The 19,696-nt window shown below is 29.8% G+C and overlaps 1 protein-coding gene across 3 annotated transcripts; it reads right to left on the bottom strand.

The window, feature by feature from the left end:
- Positions 1–2,944: 2,944 nt before the first annotated feature.
- Positions 2,945–18,764, bottom strand: LOC129953256 (Na(+)/H(+) exchange regulatory cofactor NHE-RF1). Of its 3 annotated transcripts, XM_056066251.1 has the most exons (3): positions 18,192–18,481; positions 17,968–18,091; positions 2,945–4,646 (listed from the first exon to the last, which is right to left on the bottom strand). In XM_056066251.1, exon 3 carries the CDS (start codon positions 4,583–4,585, stop codon positions 3,608–3,610), a length of 978 nt encoding a protein of 325 aa, XP_055922226.1. In that variant the 5' UTR covers positions 4,586–4,646; positions 17,968–18,091; positions 18,192–18,481; the 3' UTR covers positions 2,945–3,607. The 3 variants fall into 3 exon arrangements, with proteins under 3 accessions (XP_055922226.1, XP_055922227.1, XP_055922225.1); XM_056066252.1 differs by lacking the exons at positions 17,968–18,091; positions 18,192–18,481 and adding an exon at positions 18,488–18,764; XM_056066250.1 differs by lacking the exon at positions 17,968–18,091.
- Positions 18,765–19,696: the final 932 nt, after the last annotated feature.

Here is a 19,696-nt window from a genome sequence, read left to right as displayed (position 1 = left end):
AAATCTATCATCTCAATCTCATTTTGCGAAGAAAACAAATCCTCTTGACAACAAAATAAGAAATTAAAAAATTTAATTGAAATTGTTTAAATCCTTCAAGCATCTTTTGATGGAATTTTTAATCATCAAATATTATTTAAACTATATGAGGGCTTATGCAGAACAAAATTATTGAAATCCGTTCCTTAGTTCTTGAAAAAAAAAAATAAAAATGAAAAAAACATATAGGTATAAGGCTTTTTGGGGCAATCTAAATTTATGAAGTAGATTGTTTTTCAATAAATTCCGTGGTGGTTATCCAAATCTATAATCCCTTTCCTTCCTCTTCAGTTAAAAAACTTATATTATTTCCTAAAATATACTTTAAATCTTCATAAGTTGTTAGATTTCATCCGTTTTTCAAATATCTAAAAAAACGCTTAGCCATTTTTGATAAAATGGTTTTCAACAGAAAAAGGCGAAACGATTTGAAAGGAAGTTTTGTTCTTGTTACTAAATTGTTATCTAAACATAAAAATAATGCTAAAGCCAGGTATTTCAAAAGTTTGTTGTGTATAACAATACCTCTTGGTCAGTTATGAATTTGGCATGTTAGTAAAATGTGTTGTAATCGCCATGAACACGTGTAGCACCTGACTTAAGAGAGTAAAATAACACAAAACATTTTGGTATGTTTAAATTTGTTACAATTCATAAAGGATTCGGCATGACAAAATTAAAATTTATATAACAAGAAAATATTATTAAACAAATATTAAATTAATAAGTTATTGTTCTGCTGAAAACTTAAACAAAATTAACGAGTTTTTGAGATAACAACTATATTAGATTGAAGTTTATGAACCTCTTCAAATTAATATCAACTCCAAGGGCGTCAGTAGTCTCATTTTAGAAATATTTATAATTTATAAAAACAAACTCACGTTTTGTAAATTGTAAAAATTATTTTAATTGTTTAATTAAACTTATAGTCACCAAGTGTTTTACATCCATCTATGGCCGACAAATTCTTGTAACTAATAAATAAAATTACATTAGTCTGAAGATTTTGATGTCCTCAGTTAAAATCCTACTTCAGATTCTATTTCGTCAAATGTTTGAGTTATAACCAAATCAAATTCGAAAGAAGACCTACCTTTAAGACTATGTAAATTCATTAAAAAGTGTTCCCAAATTTATAATCTATAAAATTGTTTAAAAATTATCAATAGTTGTAAGTGTTCCACATAAACCTGAATAAATCACTACATCATTTTTGCCATCTCGTTTTAAATGAAGTTTTTCATTTGTACAACAGCAAGTTTTTGAAACATCCTGGAAAACTACATAATATAAGAAAATTAAAAGTAAAACATTCATGATTTTACAAAACTTCGCATAAAGTATGAAATGAAGGCTCGTAAGTCATCTCATAAGAATTTATATTAAGCGAAAAAAAAATAATTTTTAAAAAACATTAATAAAAACGATTTTTATTTTATATATAAATTCATCATAGTTATTCAACCAAGTTCGTGCGACCGGACGTTACCCTTCTTTCAATATTGTTCATTATCAGTATTTCAGATGTCACTGGTGACTATTGCCGTTATGTATCCAAACATTTGTGATCCCTTGTTTTTTGTACAAGTATATAATTCATGTCTATACAATTTGGTTTGTTTTTCAAAATTGTATTTTTATTTTATTAGATGCACCTAATAATAAAATGGTTCAGGACTCACAGGGCTTAGATTTTACATCCGTGGGAGTGGAAAAATATATTTTTGTTTTTCGAAAGGTTATCGGTTATCTGAAAATCATTGAATACGAATAGCTTTTAATAACAAGAAATTTTCCTTTCATTTATAAATTTTTTTCAGAATAAATTTAAGTCTTGAAAACATTTTCATAACTGAGACAAGTTAATTAAAGAACAAAATCTTATGGGATGTACATATTTAATTTGATAATCAAATTACAAAATGAATATTCGATAGCTTCTGTGAAAGTAAAAAATTGATTGACGAACTCGACTTCAAGTCTTTTAATAAAAAAGAAAGTAAAATGTATATATGACGGTTGATATTACAATAATAATAATAATAATTGTTTTATCTTTGAATATTTCAAAATTGATTTGAAAAAATCCCCTGCTCTAACTAATTGTTCGCTTGTCTTATCTGCTTCTTTTTGTCCTTTCAAGTATCGCATCAAAATAATTATTTTGAATTCATTCAAAATTTGATTTTACGTCACTTTATTATTAAAAATAATGAGGACCACCCTAACGCATTCGTTCCTAAATGTTATTCCTTAGCCCCCTAAGGTTCGAAAGGTGTCCAAAATATTAAGATATTTTAATGGGAATTTATGCTATACAAAACATGAAGTTTGTTTGAAATACAAATAATTAAGGAGAGTTGCTATAAATAGTATAACTATCAGATGGAAAATAAAAAGAAGACCCGCAGATTCAAACCCAATTCCCAAAAGGGAGCATTATAAAAAGACTACAAAGTATAAGCTTTGCAAGGACTGAGTTTGACATTCAGCTGGGCACTTAACCTAACCATAATTCAACTATTATTTGGCCAAGGGCGGTGTTTGTAATCTCTAAAAAATAAAATCATCATCGGACGAAATGATCCAACTTAACATTGTCTCTAAAAAGAAAATCTACGTTTAATAAATCTCGAAGACATCAGTTTCCAACATTTTTTTATTCACTAATGTGTAGCCCTAGATTTTGTTCCACAGATTGTCTGTTTCTACCCATGATGTCGATATCTTACGCGTAAGCCAGTATCTGGCGACGAAGCGACCGAACGGTCCCTCTGTATCCTAGCAGAAGAAAATAACCCAGCCCTTTGTATCCATTATTTTTAGCATCCTCTTCGTAGCTCTTACCCATGTTGCATATTTCCGCATTTCGTTAGTTAAAAATTGAACACAAAACTACATCTTAAACATTTTTAGATTTATATTTATATATTTATTCATATAAGTACATACTTTTTATATATTGCAAGATAGTTTGTATTTTCGCCTAAAAACTTTTTTTTACAATTTTTAATATATTTTCAATTTTATTTTACAATTACAAAAATTATAGATACATTTGTTACTTTCTCCCTTATGTCACCATTTAGTTGTTTTGTTTAAAAGTGGAGTTATTAATTCTTAAGTGTTTTAGAATTACTAAGCATCCAACAACAACAAAACAAAAATAAAAAGAAACAAGAAAATTATAATAACGAGCACATGCATAAGAATAATAAATGGAAAAGTATGTTTTTTTTTTTAATTAAAATTAAAATTTAAAAAATGGCCACATTTTCGGTACTTTAAAGGAAAAATTCAAAATAAATTCAATGGAAATGCGCAAAAAAATGGACGAAATGCAGTTTCAATATTTTTCTGAGAATACAAAATCATTGTAAGTTTAATTGTGTGTTATCTTTTTTCGAGATTTTGTTTGCAGACTAAGAGGTTCAAAAATTCTATTCTTTTAAGGGTGAAAATAAATTCAGTATAATATGGAATAAGACGGAATTGATTTGAAATTAGATTTGGTGTACAATACATACAAGAAGAAAACGTTTCAAGATTGTTTTTTTTTATTTTTTTAGAGTTTTTGAATTATGTCGAATTTCTTTTTCAAATCGACACTTTCATTTTTCGGATCAAATTTTTTCTTAGCTAACAATTTGGCTCTCATTTCGGCAGCTGTTAAATTCAAATTAAGACCTGGTATGTTCTGAAGATGTGTGTCAGTATCTTGTGACATTATGGACTTATTATTTGAAGAATCTATTATATCCTGTTGGGAAGGCGGTGGTGGTGGCGGAGTTGTTATTATTGTTGGCCTTGCGATTCCGACTTCCGATTGAACTTTTGAAGTAGATAAATCAGAAGAATTTCCATTGGCTATTGATGTGGTTACATGGTGACCATTATTGATTGTTTCTACACTTCTTTTGGAATCGGTGACATCCTCTGCTGACGCAGTGCTGTTAGTTGACTGAGATTTCCTGCTGACCATTTTAATACTGGTAACTTCATCTTTTTGATGTTCTGAGGCCACATTTGCTTCAATATTTATTGGCACTGTTGTTGGTGTTGCTGCTGCAGAATTTGGTATTGTTGTAGAGCTACTATTAAAATTGTTGTTAGTACTGATTTTGTTAGCATTTTTTTCAGATGCGCCAGTTATTGTTTTGGTATTTGTTGGCACGCTTTCTGTATTTGGATCAATCAACAACAAACGAACCTCGTTCGAAATTGCTTTGATTCTTTGAACAACTTGCTTGTGCGTTTCAGATCCAATATTAACACCATTAACTTCTATTATTTGATCACCTTCTCGCAAACCAGCAACTTCGGCTGGAGAATTTGGATCAACTTTTCCAATGTATTGACCGGGCTTAATTTTTTCTGAATGTAAGTTAAACCCGTACCCATCGAAATCTGTTCGCTTAATAATATGGCAATAACGGCCAGAACTAGGCTTAGTGTTTGATGTTGGTGATACAATACTTTTTGTGTTGCAATTGGTATTATTAGTTTTTGAACTGGGTAAGTCCGGTTGTTCAATGTTTTCCATTTTGTTAGAAATATTTAAGTTTCTTTTTAATCAACTATTAGTAACGTAACTTGGAGTTTTTCTGCAATAAAAAAAATAAAATATGTAAAAATATATTCAACCTCAATGAAATCTTAAAAAAAAAATAAAATCTATGTTTACTATAAATAAATTGTGTGGCGCTAGAGTCCGTGGAGAACTAGGACCTAGTGACTTACAACTCTCAAATATACTTGTGTGCTAGTCATTTCAGGGATGCTGGGGACCTACAGTTTTTATGCCGATTTCGAACGGCTAATTAAAAAAAAAACTTAAATTCCTCACAAGAGGAAGTACCCATTAAAACTTTAGATGGCAAGGGCAGAGATTGAACCCAAAACCTCTAGCATAGCAGTTTTACACGCTAACTATCACGCCTCGGGTACTACTATTCTATGTCAACTGCTTTAAATTTTTAAAAACTTCTTGATCTGGTCAGATTACTTAGCAAAAAACAGTAGCAATTTATTCCTAAATGCAACATTTTAAATTTAGATTTTTTAAAACTTTTTTTCGGCAACATATACATGCGACTCACTCGAAGACTTTACTTTTTTTTTCTTTTAAAGAAATCGAACCAGGAGGTAGTAAACTTTGAACTAAACCTTCTTATCGTAGTGTCGTAGAGCACGTCGACATAAATTTAAATTATTCTGACTCCATGATGTCTTACTGATAGTGCGGCGATGTGATCGTAAAAGAGGCAATCCAATTCAGAAATAATCCCGTAAAAATACCTCAATCTCCTTTGTCTTTATTGTTTCTTCTTTTTTTCTGATAAAGTCGAAGTTAAAAAATATAAATACTTTATATGAATGTTTTTTTCTCTGTTCTCTGATAATAAAGATGTTTTTAAGGGACAATGTTTTATTAATGAATTTATGTTTTTTTTACAGTTAAATAATTCTAGCAAAATGAATGTTTAGTGTTGCAGGATTCAAGATTTTTTGATGAACAAAAGGACAGATTCCTGATTTTTTTTAAATTTGTATATACTTTGTGTTCATGGATGCTTAGGCTCTTGTAATCAGGCATTATGTCTTTAGCGGCGGAATATACTTTTTTGATTAATTATTAAACCATGGATATTTCATACTAGATAAATATCAGGCCAAGCTGAATTTTTGTGGGGAGCTTAATTTATACGTTTTTAACACATTAGTCTGATATTCACAATATTAGCCTCACTTGAAATGTTGCCAAGAGCACTACAAAAAAGGTCATCGTATTGCAAAAAAAGTCCAACCCTCATGATGACGAAAAAAATTAAGTTTAGACCGATATAAATTAAGAATTAACTGATTTTGTAAAAAAAACTTCTTAGGAATATTGAACTATATACAAAACAAATATTTAGTTCAAGATGGCAGTCTTTTCCCGGCGATACCACAAACGTAAATCTTTAGTAAAAAGCTTCCATGACATTACTAAACATTTTTCTAAATGCAGTACATCCAGATAATTTGCAATTGCTTTTTCTCTAAATCTATTGACAAGATGAAAAAAGGGTTATAATTTTTTTGTTTAAATTAGATGATCTACATGTTTTACTTGCATTAAAAAAAAACAAGATGGCTTTTTGAATGACATTTTTTTATCAAATTTTTCTAGACTAAATGAGGATCAAAATATGTGTTTGATTTGAAATAAATATGCTATATGCTAATATGGTTCGCAGTGACGCAGAAAGCACAGTGCTTCATTCATTCAGCCCATTTTTTCCATTTATATTATTTAGTGGAAAAAACACGAAATTTAAAGGAACTAATTTTAAAAAAAATATAGACTCGGCAGAAAAATGTGTGTTTTCTGTCATTTGTTCCAAAAAAATCTTGCGCAATTTCTGAGAGCCTTTCTTAAACTTTAATCTGATTTCACGGACAATTAAGTAATTGCTTAAAAAAATCAGCTTACGAGAATTAAATTATTAAACTTAAACAAAAGGAAATAATTATAAAAAATACCTGAAGTATTTCAAACTGATTTGACCTGGAAAAATAATGGAAAAAAACACTGGTCGACAAAATTACGTTTTTTTTTTTTTGTTGAATAAACAAAACATAACTTTTATAAAGGATTAAGGTTTTATTAAATTCCAATCTCACCTTTAAATTTTTCTATCACATTGGGTTTTTAAAATATGCCGCTCTAAAAGCGATAACAACAAATCAAAATTTTTCTTAACAAAATATATTGTATGATGGTTTTGCAAAGTAAAAATCTCTTTCTTCTACATACAATTTACATTATTTTAGCATCTTACTAAGTTTTTTTAGAAATTCTTATAAGCTATGAGTTTTTATATGAAGTTTTGAGCAAATCTTGAATTTAATACTTTCATAGCTTTTAAAAAAATACATTTAGGATTTAAATTTTAGTGCTAATTTTGAAACCAAACTTTAATTTTAACTGGTTGTTCAATTTTCAAATTGTCAATAATACCCTTTTCATTTTAATGATTTTTTATATATATCTAAAGCTTGATATAATAAATTCGTTACGAAAAAAACGTGATTTCAAACAGTTTCGCCTTTTTCTGTTCAAAACCATTTTTGCATGAATAGTTTAGCGTCTCTTTACGCATTTTGTAAGAAAGTTCAACTGCATATTAAAGAAAAGGATTATAGATTTGGAAAACAGTCAATGCTTTTATTGAAAAAGGCTACTTCATAAACTAAGATAACCTCAAAAATGTAATACATTTGTTTTGAAGTCGGATTTGAATTTAAGCCATCAAAACCCATTTGGAAAGTGCAAATTTTATTGCTAGTTGTGGACCAGTGTAATCCTTGAATAACATGTAAATTGCACATTTATTTTAAATAATATAATTGCATCTTTCAATATAGAACTAACCGCCTCAATACATGTCTTGAAAAGTATGGAATACCATCAATTTGTTTTATTTCTAACCTTAGGCAATGTCCTGTCTTTGGCTCTGCTTTCATTTAATTAAAAAAATTCTGGTGTATATCGAACTAAAAGTTCCTTAATCGTCTGACAGGATTTTTTCTATCTTATTTGAACACATTTTTCTTTTGACATGACTTCATTTGCAGTCAACTGCTTTCTTTGAACGTACATTTGGACCAATGCAACAAGTTAGTTGGTAAAGTGTTATAAATTTCAAATTCGGAACTTTACGTCACCAACCTGCAAAAACTACTAAAAACATAATTGTCTACAAAAACCTTCTCAAGCTAAAAACAATTCCATCTCGACATGCACTTTGTATTTTAAAAAATATTTCTCATTTTTTTTCTAATATTACAAGGAACCCTTCTACATAAAGTATCAAAAAAATTGCAAAAAATAAATAAATCGTAGAGTAATAAGTTCAGCTTTCAGATAATTGAACGCTAATGATTAGCCATCATTTTGACATAAGTGGAATTTACTTGATAGTTACGGGCATTCTTTTGACTAACTCTCCAGTCAACTTTCAATGTCTTAATTCTTGGGCTTGAAGCTATTGAAGTAACATTTTCCTCTACTAAGTATAAATATAATGGTACTTCACTACATTCCTTCTAAAAAATACCCCCCTTTAAAAATATAGATACTTTATTATTCACAGTTTTCAGAAAAAATTATGACCAGAAATACAATAAAAACAAGTAAATAGGTAAGTACCTGTGCATTTTATTTATTTACAAAGATTAATTAGAATCGCATTCTGATTGTATGACTACATTTTTGCTATTGAATTTGTTTTATGCCTAAACGAACTGGAATTACGTCAACGATGATGTTAATGATAATATACGGTTTTCAATTCAAAGAAAAAAGTTTGATCACAAATTTACAGTACTTGAAACTTCAAATTGCTTTTTCTTTGGATTTTTATTTTTTCGTTTTACCTTCAAGGTGAAAACAACGTTTGTTTTGTAGTTATTAGGTCATTGTCGAGGCGAAAAAACATTCCTCAATTGCATGTACTCTTTCTGTGCATTTAACATCGGTACGAGTATGACTAGTTTTTTTTTTTGTTGTTTAAACAATAACTTTTGCATCGAAATACCAACATACTTACATACAATCTGTATTTAAATGTAAACAAACAATTAATTTTTTGTTTGCAAAATGAATAATGTACAATAATCCCATACCTACTTTAGCTGTACCTAACTTTTGTGTCATTGAAAATAATAATTAAACAAAATAACTGATTTCCGATTGAAATCTTAACAAAAAATGTACAGTGCTTTGAAAATAAAAAAAAAATATAAATGTTTTTAGATTGCTGTCAATTGCATAATATTCCTTAAACTTAATTTGATAAATATTTTGCCATATGGGTATGCTAAGGAACTCCAAAATTGTAAACCTTTCTGTTCGTTTCGGTATCTAGGAAACAGCCCATTGCCTTTTATTAAAAAACGAGCACCCAAACATGTCTAAAAAGTGACATATCGAATACGCTTAAACGGGCCTGTTGACTGGACCATTTAATCAATTGCTCTTATAAAAATAATTGTACAGATGTCATATGATTTTAGCAAATGACTTAAAGTAGCCATTCCGTGATTTTAGCTTTAGCAAATTGTTAAGAGATAGTTAGATTTTAATTTGTTTAAAACTAGATAAATCATCTCTTAAGCTTAGTAAATTGCAAAAATTGGCTTTAACATTTTATTAAATCGTTTAAAATTTGGGGAAAATGTTGTTATTAGTTATGAGAAACTTAAATCTTAAAAAATTTTACAATGGGCAACTGCATTTTTTAACGTACATTTTGACCAAGGCAATTGTTAGTTTTTAAGTGTGATAAATTTCAAACTCAGAACTTTACATCACTAACCCCTACCTTCAGTTCATAGCAGAAAAAAGTACAAAGAACATTGCTGTCTTAAAAAAACACTCCTTAGGCAGTAGACTTGTAGTCCATCAGGATTTGTACTTTTTATTGTAAGGAAATATTACTTGTTTCTTTTCATTTTCACTTGATAGTAGAGGATAGAGGAGATTATTCTTGGCTAACTTTTCAGTCAATTTTCCAATAAAGTTGCCTTATTTGGAAGGCAATTTGTCTTGTCTTATGTTCAAATCCCTTAATCCCTTATGTCGTCTGAACCTGCCCGACAACGGGTATGTCGATATTTTCCATACTTATCCAATTGTTAAACCTCATATCACTGGTTATGAAGCTTGTACAATTTGCTCCTAGAATCTTTTAAGAACTTTTTAAAAATATTTTCAGACTAATTGAAAAAAAAACTTTCAAAAATTAAAATTTCGGGAACAAAAACAGATATTGAAATGAATTGTTGCTAGCTTTTAGTTAATTTTTAACAAAAATTCAATTGACAACTTTTTTTTACAAAACTTAAAAATCAACAAAACTGATAAGAAATGATTTTGACTCAAGTATTATGAAAACAAAGAAAGATATTGACTTCAATTTTTTTATCGCACTCAAAATATTGTTATCAATATTTATTATTATTAATATTTTGTTAAAGTTTTCAAAAATGAACAGACGGTCACAGTTGGAAAGTTATCAGTGTGGGTCACATCCCAGGCTCTTTATTGCTGATAGATAATATTTAACTATCTTTTCATATACAATCAATTATCAAAGAAATCAAAGTCAAAAATACTTTCTCAATGCAAAAAGCTGTATTTGTCTAGATGTTTGTGCAGGAATTGATATAAATTCATCTTCGATATGCAACTTGTTCCTATATAATTATTAATGGCTTTAATATTTAAACCTACGCGGCGCATACAACGCACGATTTGTATGTTATTAAGATTTAAAACAACTGTTAAGCTTTAAAATACATATTCATAAAAGTTGCTACATTTATCTCAAAAGTAAAAATAATGAAAATAAATGATTTTATAATGGTAAAAAAATGTAATAATTATTTTTTTTTTATTTCACAAAAATTTTCCACGTGTAATCAACGACATATTGATTAGAGAACGTTGACGTTGACGTTGACTGAGCTTAGTGGAACCTACAATATAGCGTGTAATCTCAGTCGACGAGATGTTTATATTGAAATTACAAGTTGATACATTTATGCTCGAATACGAGTGTAATTCATTATTGCTTACAGGCAAAGCATTTTCAGAAAGATCCATTCTGAAATATCATATCTAGTCGTATCTATAAAATCATTGTTAATCATAAACCAAAAATCAAAAGCTAACTACTGGCCTACCTTAGATAAATCACAGGTTTGATGGGTTTAAGTGTTTTTTTTTTATGTGCTGCATTTTATGGTTGATTGCATTTTTGATGAGAATTCACTGAATCAGATCGATTAAGTGAAAAAAAAACGCAAACTATCAATTTGTTGACAAGAGCGTGGTGATCTCCGATGATCTGAATGCAAATTTGCATACGTGATAAGAGATTAAATAAAATTAATGACTTTATTATTTTGAATTTTCATTTTCTGTTTGTTTAAAAAATGATACATTTTATTCTTAATCTCTATCTATAACAAAAAAAAAATTGAAGCAACAAACATCAATCTTATGAAACACTTAATTAGCTTTGCATTTTGTTTATGATTATTTTTTCTCAGAATTGTACAAAACTGAATTATACTGATATATAATAGCAATCGAAATGTCAAAACATGGCAAAACAAAGGTTATCTTGGAGCCAAAAATAAATTGATTTCTGTTTTGTAAAGCAGTAGCCAAGCCTACAATCTCACAAGTAAATATTTTTTTTTGCTTATATGTATACGGAACAGAATTTTCTTTGCGTTTTTCAAAAGAAAATTTAAAATTAAAAACTCAACACACATAATATATAAATTCCTTTTATTAATACCCATAGAACGTTATTGTAATCGGTATGATATGTCGAATTGAATATTTTGGCATTTATCGACGTTTTAAGGTCGCCAGAATCTAAATCAACTTTTTAGAGAGATCTATGTTTGTGTCCGTATGTCTCACGTTCGGGATACAATTTTACGCCGTCCAAATCTCTAGAACCTTCAGTATACATTTTGATTTATATCGAAAGATGCACGAAGGACTTTCAAAAAAATTGAGTGCGTATTTTTTTTACTATACCAATTTAATAAAAAAGTGAACATTTTGGTGGAACCCAAATATCTCAAAATTTTAATATTTTAAGAACAAAAAATTATGTTTACTTCAGAATAATTGTATTCAACCAAAAATAACGGTTTTGACATCAGATAACATTTTAAAAAATCGAATCAACCCTTTTTTTTAGAAAACATACATATAAATCTAAAAATAACACTACTAAAAGTTGGTCAAAAATGATTTCCAATTAAAAAATCTTGGTAAAAACTCAATATATAACAGCTTCAAACTAGTTTTATATTATAGAAAATATAGTTTTTTTTGTTTTATTTTTATTTTTACTATTATTTTTGTTTTTATACAAAATTCGAATTTACAAAAAATACTACTCAAAATTGGTAAAAACAGGGGGCTTACTATGTAACTCGATTCTACTTTTGATTCTATTCGAAACTCATTTCCGACTTTACTCGTACTTTAAAATCGTACTACGTATGAAATTAGAATTGGATGCCGGTTATACAAATTGTTTTCAAAAATATTGTACTTTCGAACGAGTATCGAGTTTTAAAAACATCAAATCTTTGAACAAGAATAATTATTACAAAAATGGACACCGTTGGAATTTGGTTTAATTTGCAAGGAAATGAAGAACGGTACGAACAAATTGAACGGATAAGAATTAGAGATAATTTCAACATAATGGAGCTGAGTAAGAAAAGGTTTGTACATATACATATATACGGTAGAATATTTGAACGCATTCTTAATAAAAAATATATACTTTTGTTTTAGTTTTGTTAAGAACTATCGTCTTTCTAAAGACGGATTTATCTTCTTACCTAACACCATATCATCCGACATGACTAATCGCAGAAGACAACATGCGGTCCCGATTATAATTAAGTCATAAGTAGCATTGAAGATTTTGGCAAGAGGAGGTTCCCAAAACCAAATTGATGGTGACAAGTACTAGCTAGACTTGCACAGCAAACCATGTCAAAAAATACTTGCCGAAGTTTTGAGATCAATCGAAAGAGTCATGTGCCCGCTGATGATGAATTTTGAAATAAATGAGAAAGAGAAACGAAAGTCCAAACGCTATTTTTGGCAAAATCACGAATTCCCGGTGTAATTGGGGTGGTAGATGGAACTTATATTCTGATACGCCCGTCTATAAGTGAGCGTCTCTTTTTCAAAAGAAAACTTAAACAAAGCATTAATACCATGGTGGTTAGTTAATACTTTATATTATAAAGGTGCATACAAAAAAAAAATCAACTGGGGTGGCGCAACAGCCCGTTGTGAACCAGGGCCTAGTGACTTACAATTCTCAGCCGTTCCTGTGTGCGAGTACTGTTGTCAGGAATGGAAGGGACCTACAATTTTAGGCCGAATCCGAACGGCTAGTTTGAGAAAGCACTTTTTCATGACAAGAATTACTCTTGAAGGATTTGTCAATTCCTCGCAAGAGGCAGTACCCGCGAAAATTATTATGTTTTTTTAAATTAAGGTGGAACAGGCAGGGATTGAACCCAAGACCTCTTGCATGACAGTCCAACGCACTAACCATCATGCCACGGGTACTACAAAGGTGCATATATGCATATTAATTTAATTTTTTTTAAGATTAAAATGTTCATAAGATCGGTTAATGTTGACATTAAGGCAAATCCTGAATCTAAACTCAGGATTCCGAAACCTTATTGAGCTATGCAGCATGACGTAACAAATACGCGGTGCGATGACTTTTAAATGAGCAACAACTCATCCAAGCTATTCCAGACATGCACCAAACAGGGTTCAGGCAGGAAAATGCTCTATTGTGTAATTTCTTCAGAATAGTCTTGGAGCAGATAGTTCGTCAAAGACGTTTTAGCCTGGAAAGCACTGGTGAAAAATGTTAAACAATATAGGGTTTAACAATTTACTAGTTATCAATTTGCTAAATATTTAGCAACTTACTAAGGGACTTCAACATTTTTTTGGGTTTGTTAAAAAGTGACAGTTCGTGAAAATAAACAAACTTTTAATTTCCGACTGTTAAATGGGACATTCCATGCACAGTTCTTATATGAGTAATTATACTGATGTCATATTGTTTTAGGAAATTGCCAACAGTTAAAGAAGGCATGCCTTGATTTAAACTTTAGCACATTTTTAAGAGATACTAAGATGTTAAAATCGTTTAAGCTTAATAAATTACTAAAATCGACTTTAACATTTTACAAAAACGTTATTTTTTATTCATTAATTTATTTATTGTAGATTAAGGTACAAACGTTTTACATCTAACTTATATTCTTAAGAGTTTTCGAACTCAACATTTTGTTCATTTCAGCTTTAATACATTTGTATGTAGTAAAAAAAAGATGAGGTTATATAATATTAAATTAAGGGAAATTTCTACAAAACAATACCCTTATGTAATACTTAAAATCTAAATTGCACGTAGGTCTTTTATAAGATTGTCGTCCTAGAATTGACATTTATACATAAAATCTGATAGATAGTTTAAAGAAAAGCTAGCAACAAGGTTGACGTTAATTTTCCATGTAATTTATTTATTTTGTACAATTTGTAAAACGTTATTCTTCATTGCATTCAATTATTTTGTAGAAAATATCAGAGTCGTAAAATAGGTATTCGAAGTAACAAATATTTTTGTTTCAGTTTTTTGAGTTATAAGAAAACGTTAGTTTTTATATTTCTAAAAAAAAACTCTCACTCAGTTTTTTAAAAGTCCTTTCTTTCTACATATTTAAAGTCGATATCTCTACTGGTTCTTAAGATATCGACGACGAAAAGAGCTTCCCGAACGTACGAACTTTCACACACAAAAACAGGCATCGCTCTAAGAATCTGTGATTTAGATTCTTTGAACCTTGAGAGCGTCGAGAAATGTAAAAAATTTAAATTCGACAAATTGGATCGATAACAATAACTTCCTAAGTAAATAAAAGAAACAGCAATATACCAAAAAGCCTTCCTTGAGATACGTCAGAATTGACTTTAAAGTGGCATGAAGTTTTACTTCTGAACATGACTTTATATCTTCAAGATATGAAGAAATAAACATAACGAAACGGTCGTTAATTTCATGACAATTGCCTTGCTAAAATCTGCTAAGATGCAACCGACTTAAGTGTTTTTCATCGAAACAAAAAGTAAAGATTTTCAATAAATTAGTAATTGTAGATATTTTTACAAAGCTATGATTTTCACATATAACAGAAGAAAAATTAGAATGTATTATATCACAGACAAGACATTCAAACAATTAAGGAATATCAGACAATTTCGCCGATGTGCACTTCGGTGGTGACAACCAGCTAAAAATGGGCACCTCGCCAGCTGTAATGTAAACCATCATTAAGAAACCCACCCGACTTAGCTTAACTGGGGCTTACAAAAACCATTGATCTAACAAGCCCACCCACTAGACTACTATCATTATTAAAAGTAAGCTTAATTATAATTTAAGCCTTTCAAAAATAGGGTTACATTTTGTACTTCTATTTTTTACTTTGATGTACAAAATTGAAACCAGAAAAAATTAAAAACGAAAACTCTTTTCTAAAATATTATGAACACCTTCTCGCTACTGTCTAGGTCCTTTTATAAGATTAAATTGATCAAATATTAACAATTTATCGGTATCGTCTATTATTTAATACACCACAACAATGCATATAAATTGGTTAAAGTTCTTAATAACACAACACAAATTAAAGCAACTTTAACAATTTTAAGAGTCGCAAACAGTTGTATAAACATAATTTAAATTAGAATCATATTGTTGATGGGTAATAAAAATGATACTCTTATTGATTGAAAACGTTTTTTCCAGTAATGGGTACATACATACCCAAAACATGTGCCTTGAATCTTCATTTTTAATTATTATAAAAAGGCATAGATTAAAAAAAAGAAAAGCTTATTGTGAAAGTAGATAAATATCTTAATTTTTTTTTATTTGTCTAATTAAGTTTTAATTATACCTTCTTATATGTACATTTTATATACATACATAAACATATTTTATATTTCAATATCGAACAATCGTTCATTAAATTCCAGATTCGAATTTTGTTTGGTAAAATTTCATATCCACAGTTGCTAGAAGCAATGGCAGGTGACCCCCCACCGTGGGAGATTATTTTGTTTTAATTTTCGTAGGATTTCCCTTGAATTCATAACTTTTCATGTTGGGTTAATGAATATGATCCCTTTTATATTTTGAATTAATTATTTTGTATGTATGAAAATATATATCAGCACAAATTCATCAACTTTTGACCAATTAACGATCCAGGGGGGGTCATATGAGCCATAAAGCTTATACAGTTTAGTTGTATAAATAAAGCTCATCTAAATATTTGTTAGTAACTTACGAAATTCACCAAAAACGGTTTGTCAAAATCTTTGTCAATTTATAATTTACAGAAACTTTAGTAATGTTTTATATTATTTTCATAATATATTTTCTCTGAAAAAGAACAAATATTGGGATTCTTAAGAAGAAACCTTGAATAACAGATCACCAATTTGATATTTAGGTGCCTTTACATTCCTGAAACTCATCTTCAATTCCATCTTATTTTTTTTTTCTGACGCACATAAATAGTATAAGGCTTTCTTAAAGTGTTTTTCTTTTTTTCAATTTTTAAATTTATTTTCTATTAAATACAAAAACTTTAAAAATTAAGGAAATCTACTTTTGAAGTAAGAGATCTAAGCACGAGTTCTTAAAATATATATATTAAACATGACTAATTGAAATATCTATTAATTTAATATAAAAGTTTGGAATCTCTCGAGAACTGATTACAAAGCGATTCTGCAACGTGTAGTTTGCGAGTGCCACACTCGTTTTATCCCAACTTATTTGTTTACCTTGATTAGTTTGTAGGTATTTAATTTTTAGAAAATTATGTACTTTAATGCACTTATTTCCTTAAATTCAAGAGCCAAACTTTTTTCTCTATACAATTTTCAATAAATTTAAGTTTTGTTGACTCCTTTAAGATTTTTAAAAGGTTCACGTAAAATTGTAATCAGCTTCAATCTACGAGTAAGCAACCTGATAACGATAGTTATAATAGACTCCCGACAATTGAATCTGAAAAAAATACGTCAAAAATACCTACATCAAATTCAGTTTTATTTCCTACGAAAAAAGATCACATTTTTCTGGCGAACTTTCTCATTTTCTAGATTTTTGCATTTATACTTTTGCAGAATTCTTCGCATTTATACAAATGCCAACAAGAATGGAATGTATTATTCTTGGAAGAAAGCTACATTTTAACACAATTTCTAACATTTCGTAAAATGCACCAAAAACCCTCTGAACAATTGTAATTCAGCTCTTGAATATGGAATATTTAGACAACAATATTCTTAAATAATCTTATAATTAAAGTTTGTGTTTTAGCCCTTGAAATGTGTAAATGTAAGACTAAGATACACATTACATTTTGTCAGCCTCCTTTAAAGATGCTCAAAAACTCATCGTTGTGTTTATTGTGCGACGGATCGCGCAGGTATCTGGAAATGGATTTTTCAGGCGTTAAGTCTTATTTTTAATGAATATCAATCTGTGCTTGCTTTTGCAGATAGTAATTAAAAAAACAGAAACATTCCATTACCGTCCTGGGAAAAACTGTAAGTTCTTAAAACTACAGGCACTCAAATGTACTTTTTATTATGCCCAGCCGCAGGTAAACTTGTGTTATTTCAGACTAGAAGAGTGGCTCAGGTAAGAACGACTTCTACAAAGTTAATATGGAAATATTTGGCATCAAAGATTAAAAAACCCACTAAAGATGGTTATAAAATAAATCTTCAAACACATAGTTTTATGACACGCGATTAATAGAGGTGAAAATATGGAAATTTAAAGTTAACTTAACATATGTACCTACATATGTACATTGTGTGTACATACACAATATAGTACTTATAGGTAGATAAAATTTAATGTATCTTATTTCTTTCATTCGACTTAAGTCAGGGATTATGTATTGAAATAAGGAGTCTATGAGCTAAGTTCTCACTTTTGTAAGGATACTAACAAACAAAAATAGCCCTCTTATGAGCTCCCAGTGTAACTCATTACAACCTCTGCTGTTTCAAAAAATTATCAGAACATCTCTTATGTAATAACGCTTCTATGTAAAATGAGACTTAGCGACAGTGGACAAAGCTTTAAGACCTCATCAGGGTGTTTAGAATTCGCAAAAAAGACACAAAAGTGGCTGTCTGTATGATTCAAGAATTTAAACCACAGCTGAATGTATATATTTGTACAGGTATAAAAAAAAAGAAGAAACTAAGCTTACATGTTGCGCGGTTTTTCGTTTTCCCGTACGCCGCCGTATTGTATACGATGAAGGACTTTTTCTTCTCGTCGTCGTCGTTGATAAAATAATATATTAAAGTGTTAAATTTCTACTTCACAAATTTCTTTAATGGAACAAAAATGAAAACAAAATAGGTTTATTGAAAAAACAACAAAATAACAAAGAAAAACGTATAACAATTAATTTAAGCAATAAACACTCACTAAGAATCCGGTTTTGAACAATTTGTATATCGGAACGCCCTGATGATACACAAATATTTCTGTTGCGTTTTCTTTTGTTGTTTTTATAAAAAACTGAATCACAAGATCAAAACACATTCGAGTTTATAAAAAAGTTTCAAAAAGGTGTAGGTAGGCAATTTGTTTCCCACTTTTTTTTTTCTTAATATAAATAAATAGATAAGGTACTTTTTTATGTTTTATCAAGTGTTTTAATATCGATGAAAATTGGAGACAAAATGTAAAGGGGGACCGTGTCCGCACCCAAACGAATTTACCTTAAAACTGAATGAATTCTGTGACAGGTGTCTTCTTTAGTTTTGTTGGATGAACACTATTCTTCAAAAACAACAACAAAAATGTGGTACTATACTTTAGCTGTGAATTCACCGTTTGCGTTTTAACCCCATCACCACAATTAAAGCAAAAAATCACGATCATCGGTTCGGTCGGTCGGTCTTTGTAGTTACGCTACGCTACGAGAAGCTCACAGTCAGAGCCAACCAGTCAGAAAGCTAGATCCAATATCTACAGCTTAGCTCACACCACGACCACACTTATGCGATTTGCGAGTTTTCAAGTCAGCATATTTGAGATAACAGCTTTTTATTTTATCTAAACATAAGTTTCCTTCTCTTGTGGCGTCGCGACGTCGTCGTCGTCGTCTCACAACTCCAGCTCACCTCATGGACACAGCTATCGTAATTTGATATCGTTTTACAGGGCTGCCATTGAGGAATTTAAGAAACCTATCATAAACCATTGGATATGGATATGCTTTTTAACTGCAGGAATCTAATTATGAGTAACTGAAAGTGCGTTTTCGATAAATATGGAGCAATCTTTAAGATATAAGTGCTGAGAATAATGTGTTTGGATAATGGATAAGTCTCCATGATGAATTTAAGGAATCCATAGAGAATTAATAATACAATTTTCAAGCACGAGAAAGCGTTTATCCTTAATTGAAGATTTAACCGAAACACTATACAATAGCACAGCATGTCATATCCATTCTCCATCAGCTTATTTCCATAAAAAGACATATAATACTGCATATTTTCATATTGAAAATTAAAGAATTCACTTTATGAAATTCATATACTGGGGTGGGTTGAAAGTGTTAAATGTCTTCGTTTCAAGCAAGGTTTATTGTTGAGCCTGTTAAACAGTATTTAACACGAACTGAAATAATTGTAGGGATCATATAGTAAAATAAGGTGGCGCAACAGTCCGTTGAGAACTAGGGCCTAGTGTCTTACAACTATCAACCATTCATGTGTACGAGTAATGTTGTCAGGTATGGAGAGAACCTACAAATTTAAGCCGAATCCGAAAGGATAGTTTTAGAAAGCACTTTTCATGACAAGGGTTACTCTTGAAGGATTTGTCAATTCCTCGCAGAGGCAGTAATCGTGAAAAAGAAAACTTTAGGTGGCACAGGCAGGGTTGAACCCAAGACCTCTGGCCAAGGGTCCTACAGGGAT

This window comes from Eupeodes corollae, chromosome X (genome assembly GCF_945859685.1).
Source record: "Eupeodes corollae chromosome X, idEupCoro1.1, whole genome shotgun sequence".
Lineage (NCBI taxonomy): Eukaryota > Metazoa > Arthropoda > Insecta > Diptera > Syrphidae > Eupeodes > Eupeodes corollae.
This window is presented reverse-complemented; position numbering and strand designations above follow the sequence as displayed.